Source organism: Apteryx mantelli, chromosome 31 (assembly GCF_036417845.1).
Source record: "Apteryx mantelli isolate bAptMan1 chromosome 31, bAptMan1.hap1, whole genome shotgun sequence".
Taxonomy (NCBI): domain Eukaryota; kingdom Metazoa; phylum Chordata; class Aves; order Apterygiformes; family Apterygidae; genus Apteryx; species Apteryx mantelli.
Genome location: NC_090008.1, coordinates 850,614 through 860,288, shown reverse-complemented (window position 1 = coordinate 860,288; position 9,675 = coordinate 850,614). Strand labels below are relative to the sequence as shown.

At 60.7% G+C, this 9,675-nt stretch overlaps 1 protein-coding gene across 1 annotated transcript; it reads left to right on the top strand.

The window, feature by feature from the left end:
- Positions 1 to 4,349: 4,349 nt before the first annotated feature.
- On the top strand, positions 4,350 to 5,189 carry LOC106484275 (loricrin-like). Its single transcript, XM_067313600.1, has 2 exons — positions 4,350 to 4,979; positions 5,034 to 5,189. The coding sequence occupies exons 1-2, from the start codon at positions 4,350 to 4,352 to the stop codon at positions 5,187 to 5,189; spliced, it is 786 nt and encodes a 261-aa protein (XP_067169701.1).
- Positions 5,190 to 9,675: the final 4,486 nt, after the last annotated feature.

Below are 9,675 nucleotides of genomic sequence, written 5' to 3'. Positions count from 1 at the left end.
CCGGACAGCAGCCTTGGGAAAGGTCCAAAGTCATCCAGCCCAGCGGGAAGGGGAACAGGGGCAAGAGAGGGGCAATTGTGGCAATCCCCCAGAAAACCTCCCAATATTTCTGCAAGTTAGTGGATTCGACATAGCAATGACTTGGCAGGGATTGCACGGAAATTGGGAGGAGGGAAGTGCAGTGACGGTCCCTGGTCGCAGGAACGCAGTCGGCTTCTTTCCGTTGGCGTAATAAGAAGAGGTTTTCCCACTACTAAGTGTATTCAGGGAGAAAAGGTAAATGAGCATAGCCCCTGCTCTAGCACGTGGCAGTTCCAGCTGCAGAGTGAATACCGGGGCACAAAGCATGGAGCAAAGTACAAAGAGGTAGTAAAATACCCTCTTCTCCGTTGTGCGCGTTATCTCAGCATGAGACTGGATCGTGGCTGTGGATAAGCACCCAGGGAGCTCCGTGGGGAGAAGCCCCGGCTCCGTGGAGCCCACTGGAAGCGTGAAGGTTCCTGTTTTAGAGCTGGTCAGGACGGTTGAGTTGAAATAGAGGTCCCCTGAAAAATCAATTCTTATTTAAAACAGGATTTTACTGTTTTTCCCAGTTTTGCTTTTTTAAAAATGCTCTTTGTCTTGGCAGGAAGCTTGTTTGTTTTCTACGACCAGTTTTTCTTTGTTTTCTTTCAACCCATGAAGGACCATTGCCATTCCCACCCCTCTGCTCCCCACATTAGCGACGGGGTGCCTGGCTGTGCGGCTGGCCGCCAGGACGCCGGGGCCTGTTTGCTGCTTTCCCGATGCCACGAGAGCCTCCTCTTGGGCACATCACTCAGCATCACGGTATTCCAGGTATCCTTATCCCAGGATCCTATCTGACTAACGTTATGTAACTCGCAGTGTATTTGAACGCAACCAATGGAAGAACTAATTAGATAATGGCCACTGCATATGCAAAGGGCTATACTGACATTACAGCAAGGCAGGTGCTAATTGCAGCTGATTAGTCCAATAGCAAGCGCCAGAAGAAATAGTCGCGTTCAGAAGTGGCACTCAGAGCTCAGCTATTCATTCCCGTGGCATGCCTCATTTCCAAGAGCGCGCGGCCGCGTATAAAAGCTTTCGGCCCCGGTGCCGTCCACAGGACTCGGACTCCCCGCTCAGCCCATCCATCGCAGCTCACACGGTGAGTTGGATTCTCTCAGCTGCCTCTGATTCCTAGCGTTTTCCATTAGAAAAAGCAAAAGAGAAGAAGTCGGTGGCATTTTTTCCCGCTGACAGGCCGCTCATCCCCGAGGGTTTTGCCTCCTCCGCCGCGAGATGCAGTACCGCAAAGGCGAAGGCGACCAGGACTGGTGCCACGGCGGCTCGGCGTGTGCGGAGCAGGGCTCGACGTGCAGCGGCTCGTCGGGGTGGTGCCCCGAAAGCCCGGTGGGCGCCGGGGGCCTGTCGCCCTGCCACGACCCCGGCAGCCTCAGCCGCGACATCGAAGGCTCCTGCCAGAGCGAGCCGCAGGGCTGCCCGCCCGGCAAGCCCGCACGGCCCCTGGAGCCCTGGCCCATCTGGAGCTGCTGCCCAGCGCCGCAGAGCCGCTGTCCCAGCAAGCCCCGGAGGCGAGTGGAGCTGCCCCCCGAGCAGCCGCTCTGCCCCCCCGTGAAAATCCACCGCCGGCCCCTGCAGCAGTATCGCCCCCCGCTGCACCCCTGCGAGCCGGGGACCTGCGGCAAGCCCCGGCGGAGAGTGGAGCAGCTGCCCGCGCCGCCGCCCTGCCCGCCCGGGAAAGTGCCCCTGCGGGTGCCGCAGCGGTGCTGCCCGCCCCGCCACCGCGCCGCGCCGCCCGCCCCGCCGTGCCCCTGCCAGCACCAGCAGAAGCAGCTCGCTGCCCTGCCACCCTGCCTGCTGCAGGAGTGACGCCGGCAGCGGCGCGGTGCTGAGCCCCCGCTGGGTGCCTGCGCGCTCCCGCCCCGTGCGACGTGCTGCCTTCACCGTGCACGCGCTTCGCTTCCCAGCAAACCGCCTCGGCGCAGCTGCCGCCGCCAGCAGTCATCCCTCCGCACGGACGGGCCGGGAGCAGGCGTCCCCTGCCTGGCCCTAGCGCCAGATATCTTCAATTCCCAGGGCTCTCGCCGTCCAGGCCCCGCTTTGCTCCTCCTGGGGCGAGAGCAGCCAGTTCCCTGCTCTTGAGATGGCTAAACTGAAGGAAAGAGCCTGAGCGAGGATGTGCAAACGGTCTGCCGCGCATTCGCCTTCTCCCACGGCTTCTGCGAACCCTGATTTTACGGCTGTTTGAAAACAGAGACAGGGCTGCAATGAAAAATAGCCACACGATATGACCGCAGGGGCATCAGGGACTCCTGCCGTTTTACTTTCTCCCTGTGTGTTCAAGAATAAAGTTGATGAAACTTAGCTGAAGCTTGATTTTTCTTTTCCCCTGGAAAACATCACCAACATTACATATTAAAAGTCATTAAAATTCTCGCAAGAAAACTTGCAAGGTTAAAAACAAAATCAGGATTTCAGCTCTGGCTATAGCGTTTCTACCAGGCTGAACTCCGGTGGCGTGCTGTGAAACCTTCTCCACCGTGGTTATCCGCCACCGGCCCGACGTCTGGACTCCGCTCTGGTCCAGCACGTGCCCTTTCAGCGAGCGAGCTGGGTGCAAACAACTTGCTCTGTGATGTGTGCCGTGCCCTCGTTAGCTCGACGGCAGCGTTGCGTTGGGAGGGTCTCCCTCGTATAAACGTTAATCCTGGCAGGGAAGCACGTGTCTCAGCACGGGAGGTGTGTCTGCGTGCCAGGAGTGCCTTTCCCTTGGTGCGGGAGGCGGCAGACCGGGCTCTTCCCACCCGCGAGTGGGAAATTCAAATTTCAACCAAAAGGAAATCCACCTGCACTGAAATTCAGCTGAACTTTACCTTTAAAAATTCCTTATTTTATAGCTGCTTTCCTCCAAGCCTCTTTTCCCGTAAGCCCCTTGGGGGGGTTCCCAGACCGCTCCCTGGCGCGGTGGCCGATCCAGAGCCTGCAATGCCTGCAGCAGCGTTGCACGCACGCGCGCCCGCTGCGGCATCCCGGCCTGCTTCGGTCCATCTTTCCCGCAAAGCGGCTTCACGGAGGGGCGCCGCAGCCCCCGGGGCGGCGCTTGGCCCCGTTCTCCCTCCGCCTGCCCCGGCCCCATCCTGCACCCCCGGCGGGCACCACGGCCCCAGCTTGGTGCCGCCTGCGGATCTGCCCGGTGCCCTCCATCCCGTCGTCCAGGGCGCTCGGGAGGGTATCAAACAGCAGCACCTGAGCAGCCGCCAGCCGTTCCCCCCCAGTAGCTGCCCCTCCGGTCCGCGTCTCCCCCAGGGGAAGCGCAAAGGTGCCGTGGGAGACGGCGCCGAAAGCCCAGGTAGCGCCGCCCCAGAGCCACCCGCCGGCACGGTTTGCTCCCGGTGACTCCGCGGGCTCTTCCCCATCCCCTTCTTGCACTTCGGGCGCCTGGAAATGCTTTCGAGGGCCGGCAGAGATGGGAACACCGGGACATTAGCGCCAGGCACATGGCTCTTCCTGACTCATGGGGCGCTCGGCAGCCTCCGCCCCGCGGCTCAGTCCTCTGAAGATGGTGAATAAGTTCGTTATTACCCACCTCGTGTAGCTGATGTGCGGCTTAACGACGTGAGTCCTTCATGTGCTCTGCTCAGTAACTTCATTATAATTAAGCGATGCTTATCAGGATTAATGAGTCAACGAGAACATGCCAAGCGCAGGGAACAGCACCCAAATGGAGGGGAAGTTTTGTCAATAAATAATTTAGTCCTCGTTCCTACAGCGTGTTTCATTTGCAAGGGGAGGGCTTGAAACGATATAAAAGGCCTCCTTCCCCTGGGCCTCTCACAGTCTGCTCCCCTGGTCTTCGCCTGCCTTCCCTCGCCTCTCGGGTAAGACGCAGCTCGGAGGAGCTCAGGTCGCTCGGATGTGTGTCTGGACGCGGGAGGTTACGGGCTGGGCGCTCTTGCTCCGGCCTTCGGACCGTCCTCCGAGCACGAGGGCCGGAGGATGGTGGGCAAAGCCGAGAGACGGACTGCTGGGGGCTCGGATGCGGGATCCGCAGCACCGTCACGACGTGCTCCAGCGCCTTACGGCTGCTTCTGTTCTCTGAGAAAAAACGGTTAAGGGTAAGGTCAGAAAGAGGGTTCGGACGTAGTCTGGCCAGCACTGGGCAACTGCCAGAATTGCCTTTAGGTGCAGGCTTTCACGCTAAGCGAGGCTGGTCTGTGCACGGATGAGCTTTGCGGGAAATTCAAGGAAAACAGAGGGGATGGAAACGCTAGACATACCCTGTTCGGCCATGTGTTTTTCAGGTTTTTCCCTACAACTCAAACATGATATACTCTTCCGGAAGAGAGTCATACTTCAACTTGAACTCAACCTGGTACGGTCCCTCGGGGTCCTGGCTGGACACGCGGCGCACGCCGTTCCGCTACGGGTACGGCTCCTGCTCAGGGTGCGACAGCGAAGGCGTCGAAGGCATGTGCGGGCACGACTACCGGCATTACGGCTATCGGCAGCCGGTCTGCTCCGAGAGGTGCCACGGCTATTCCACGGCTAATTCGTGCCATGGAGGCGGCGGGTCGAGCTGCGCCCGGAGGCCCACGTACAGCTACGGGTCCTCGGGGGGATGCAACAGCTACGGGAGGTCGGTCTGCTCCGAGAGGTGCCACGGCTCGTCCGGAGGAGGCTGCCAGGGAGGCGGCGAGTCGAGCTGCGTCCGGAGGCCCACGTACAGCTACGGGTCATCAGGGGGATGCAACAGCTACGGGAGGTCGGTCTGCTCTGAGAGGTGCCACGGCTCGTCCGGAGGAGGCTGCCAGGGAGGCGGTGGGTCGAGCTGCGTCCGGAGGCCCACGTACAGCTACGGGTCATCAGGGGGATGCAACAGCTACGGGAGGTCGGTCTGCTCCGAGAGGTGCCACGGCTCGTCCGGAGGAGGCTGCCACGAGGGCGGCAGAGCCGTGTGCGCCGAGCCGTCGTCCTCGTGCCACGGCTCGGGGTACCAGGGGGGCAAGCCGAGCTACGGCAAACCAACGCAGCGTGTCCAGCAGTGCTGCCCGGTGCAAACATACGCCCCGCCGATGCAGCAGGGCTGCGTGCCGGTGGCAAAGCAATGCCCGAGCCAGCAGCAAAAGCAGGTCTGCAAAGTACCAGTCCGGAAGATAAAGTAATGGGCACGAGGAGCTGGGGTGAATGAAGAAACTTTTCATTCTCCCGACTTTGCCGTGATGTTCGGCACGTCCTGCGTCACTCGGATTTCCCCTCTTGCTGTCGTTTGGCCTGTAGCACGCTTTGAAGATGCAACCCACTGTCTCAGTGAGAAATACTAAGTGCTGTAACTTATCCTCTAGGGTAATGCAATGTTGAAGTACTCTGCGCTGTAATAAGTTCACCTCCTACATTTCTGTTTCACTGCAGATGTGGAGGCAATAAAGAGATAATAAAGTCCCCTTGTATCAGTGTTTTCCACTTCATCCCTTTGAACTGCTTCTGTCCCTTCGGTGGCTGAAGCTGATGCCTGCGGTGTCCCCGGCCACCCTCCCATCTAGGTCGCTAGTTGGTTCAGCCTGGTGTCACCTTACTCCTGTACTAGATACACCAAAAAGAAAGAAATCTTTGTTCGGAAGGAACTAACAGTTTTCATCATGGGCTGTGTATGCAACCCAGCAATTAAACACTAATATGAAATAACCACACGCTTCATCAGAGAGGCAAAAATAAGAGGGTCTGCTTGGCACATCGTCTCACTCACTGAGGAAGCAACAGGTACAATTTGACTTGCCTCATAAGCCTCCAAAAAAGCCCTGGGAAAAAAAAACCTTGGTTTCTAACCAAGAGGCGAGTGACTGGCCGGACCCGCTTGCTCTAGCGGGGCGAAATGCCCTCAGCCCCTGATCAGACGGAGCCGGGTGGGTTTAGGAGAGGAACTGCCCGGCAGGACCGCTCGCAGCCGACGTGGGGACCCGGGACCGGTGGCTCACTGCACGGCCGGCGCAGGAGAGACCCTCCGCCATCGCCGTCCCCATGGTCCGCCCGGCCCCACATAGCAGGAGGATCTGCAAAAGCAAAGCAGCGAGCACAGGCCTCAGCTGCCCTTCCCTGCGACGGCGGCTTCACGGCTGCACCGAGCGAAAACCAGGAGCTGAAATATGGAAGAGCAACCACCACACACAAGCCGCTCGGGACCCGCGATCCGCAGGTCTCGTGGTGGCCCGGGTCTCCGGGGCGCGTGAGCATCCTGCCGGCAGGCTCTGCTCAGGAGGTGTCTCCATGTCCCAGAGAGACGATAAACATGTTTGTCATCGTCCAGGGTATAATTAGCGCTGCGCCGTGAATAATAGTTTCACACAGATTTTCATTCTTCTGCTGTTTGTGAAATATCCCCAGACACGCTGGGATTTCCTCACGGATCTCTCCCTTTCAGTGATTCAGCTCCATCGGTTAGCAATGAATCTTGTCGACACTGTGTTTTTCTTTATCCAAACTCCGCTATTATTAACATTACAGTGGCCTCTAGAGTCCTGGCCGAGATCAGCCGCTTCCCTCCCCAAAGCGGAGCTAAACGGCCGGAGATACGGATGCCGGTGCCGGAGCCGGGCACGGTTTGCCCTGACGGTCTTCCAGCGGCAACGCCAAGCTCGGCCGGGACAGGGGAAGACGTATGAAAGGCAGGAGAGCAAATCTGGCTGCCGGGAGAAGCGATCCAAAACCGATGCTCCTACAAGGTTTGGGAAAACCGCCGCCTGCCCCCGGCAGCCGGACGGCACCCACCGCTCCGCCGGCTCCCCGCCGCGCGGCCGCTCCGTGTGGGTTGCTCACAGCGTGGAAGTTAACCACGTAACTACGCGCTCGGCTAATCCCAGACCACTACCCGGGGCAGATATTCCCCCTCCCGAAAACAAGGAGCCCGGCTTCTCCAGGCCCTTTCCGCAACACCAGCGCGCTTCCGACCGGCACGTGGTTTTGCCGGACTGTCTCTTCTCTACCTTCACAACTCGACCGCATTTCAGCTGGTTTAACCGAGACGAGCCAACGGCGGCGCTAAGCGACCTGCCGTTAGGGCTTTTGCGCCTGGAGTCGCAGCTCTGGGTTCACGGGCATTTGCGGGACCGAAGCACCTTTAGGCCTCGCAAATTCGGCAGTTTTTAGGAACTGTCATTCCCGCTGGAGTCCCCGGGATCTTTCTGGAGCCCCGGCAGCGAATGCCGCGCACTCTCTAGCTGCAGTTAGCCCAAAAAAAAACCAAACCGGTGACGCTGTGGAAATCCGGCCGCCCACGCGGCTCCCCGGCCGCACGCGGCGCGGGCAGGGCTGGCGGTGACGCATCTCCGTGGCGCGGGGAAGGCGACCGGCAAAAAGAGGCGATGCCCGTCCCGGGCGAGCGTGCGTCACGCGAGCGGCCTGAACGGCGGAGAGGCGGAAAAAAAAGACCTCGGCGACGGGGAGGTGCCGCGTTTCCGGACGGGCTTCGCAGAAAGGAGATAAAAGCGCGTGGGGCACCCGGGGAGCCGCGTTGGCTGCTCGTCCCCGCGCTGCTCGAGCGCCTCGGTGAGCGCGCGGCTCGGGGACGCGGTGACGCCAGGAGCCGGAGGGGGCCGGAGCGGCGGGCGTGGACGGGGCGCGGGGCAGGGAGCTTCGGAGGCGAAGGGAGGCTGCGGGATCTCGCTCCGCCCGTTTCGGGAGTACGAAACACGGCGAGGTGGGACCCGCTTCGGAGACGGAGCCGGGACGACCCCGCAAGCGCCCCGGGAACCCCGGGAGAGGCGCAAAGACGACCGTGGGAGTTGGGATCGATGCGACTTCCCGGTTCCTCCTCCTGGGGAAAGCAGCAGTGGGGAAGGGACGGGACAGGACGGGATGGGATGCGCCGGCACCGCTGATAACGCCGGCTCCCGGCGGGGCTGCTGCGGCCGGCGGGACACACGGCGGGCGCTGACATCTCCTCTCCCCACAGGCCAGCGGACACGCCAGGATGTGCTCCCGCCAGGACAGGGACCAGTGCCACCAGCAGGAGCGCTACACCCGCCAGACCGGCGGCGGCTGCCACGGCAGTAGCAGCGGTGGTGGCTGCCACGGCGGTAGCAGCGGTGGCGGGTGCCGCGGCGGCAGCGGCTGCCACAGCAGCGGTGGCGGCGGCGGGTGCCACGGCGGCAGCAGCGGTGGTGGGTGCCACGGCGGCAGCAGCGGTGGCAGCGGCTGCCACAGCAGCGGCGGCAGCTCTGGGTGCCACGGGAAGCCGCAGGTGCAGTGCCAGCAGCAGCAGCAGCAGCAGCAGCAGATCCGCCAGCTGCCCTCGCAGAAGATGAAGTGAGCGGCTGCCCCGGCCCCGCTCCTGCCTGCTCGCCGGCTGCCTGCCGCTCTCCAGGCTGCACCGCGGCCCCTCGGCTGCCCGGGAGCCAATAAAACCACCATTTCCTGAGCCCTCCCTTGTGTCGGTGCTTCCTTAAACTCTCCTTCCCCATCGTCCACGCGCACCGCGGGGGCTCAGCTGGGTGTATGAGAATATAAGGTCTGTCCCGTTGTTAACACATCACATATCGTAATCAGAGGAAGAACGAATCCCCGACTTCCAGAATTGCAGCCGGTTCTCCATCCACGCCACGGCGCCCTGAGGAGGTGCCCGGCCTTCAACACGGGCACCAGGAGAACGTTGGGCCTCACTTTTAGGGGAAAATGGTATCGTTTCCTGAAATAGCAGAGCTAATAGAGGATAATAATAATAATAATAATAATAATAATAATAATAATAGAGGAACTAAAAGCTAATGGAATTCAGTTAAGCCTTCAGCTCTCGTGTTCGGCTCCCGCAGACAGGGCTGAACCACGCTTCGTCCCCCAGCTGCCCCCTTTCCTGCTAGGAGCCAGGAACAGCAAGGTCTTTGGTCGGATCCCAGGGGGAACGGGTCGGGATGTGGTTTTCCCATTGCAGACAGGGCAGCTTTCTCAGGGGATGCTGCTTGCACGCAGCACGGGCGTGGGAAGGGAGCCGCAGGGCGCCGCTCGCACGGGTGGCCCCGGGACGCGCCGCACACAGGCAGGAGCTGAGCTGGCGCCGGGAAGCAAAGCAGCCTGGAAACCTCGGCGAAGGGATCGTTGCAGCAAAAAATCTTTCCTGCACGCCAGCCTCCCAGACACGTTTCCTTAATTCCTTCAGGCAAAGGGAAGCACCAGCCCTTAGGAAACCTGGTGCACAGCCGGTTACCCTAAAAACTCTGCTATGTCCCTTCTCAGTGAACAAATGACATCATCACCCAACAGGGAAATCAGCACTAAATTCTCCCGTGCACAACATGGGTCCCTGATCTGGGCGAGACTTGACTGCTGCCCAAATCCTCTGGGAAAGGCCAAATTGCACCAGCTCCAAGCCGCGCAAAGGTGCCTTGTGCAGCCGCGCGTTTGTCTTTGAGAGTCCGGTCTCCGGCTGTGGCCCGGGTGCGAGGAGGGGTGCACGGCACCGGCACCAGCACCGGCACCAGCACCAGCCTCGGGGACGCTGCACCCGCCCCGCGCACGAGGCAGCCGCTTCCCTGCGTGTCTGCGCTCGCCCTGAGAGCCGCGCGGATCTTGCCCGCAGCGCGCCCAGCTGGGTACCTGGGTGCCTGCCCAGTTCCTCTGCTAATTGCGATCGCAGCCACCAGTTTCTACATGAAATTTCCC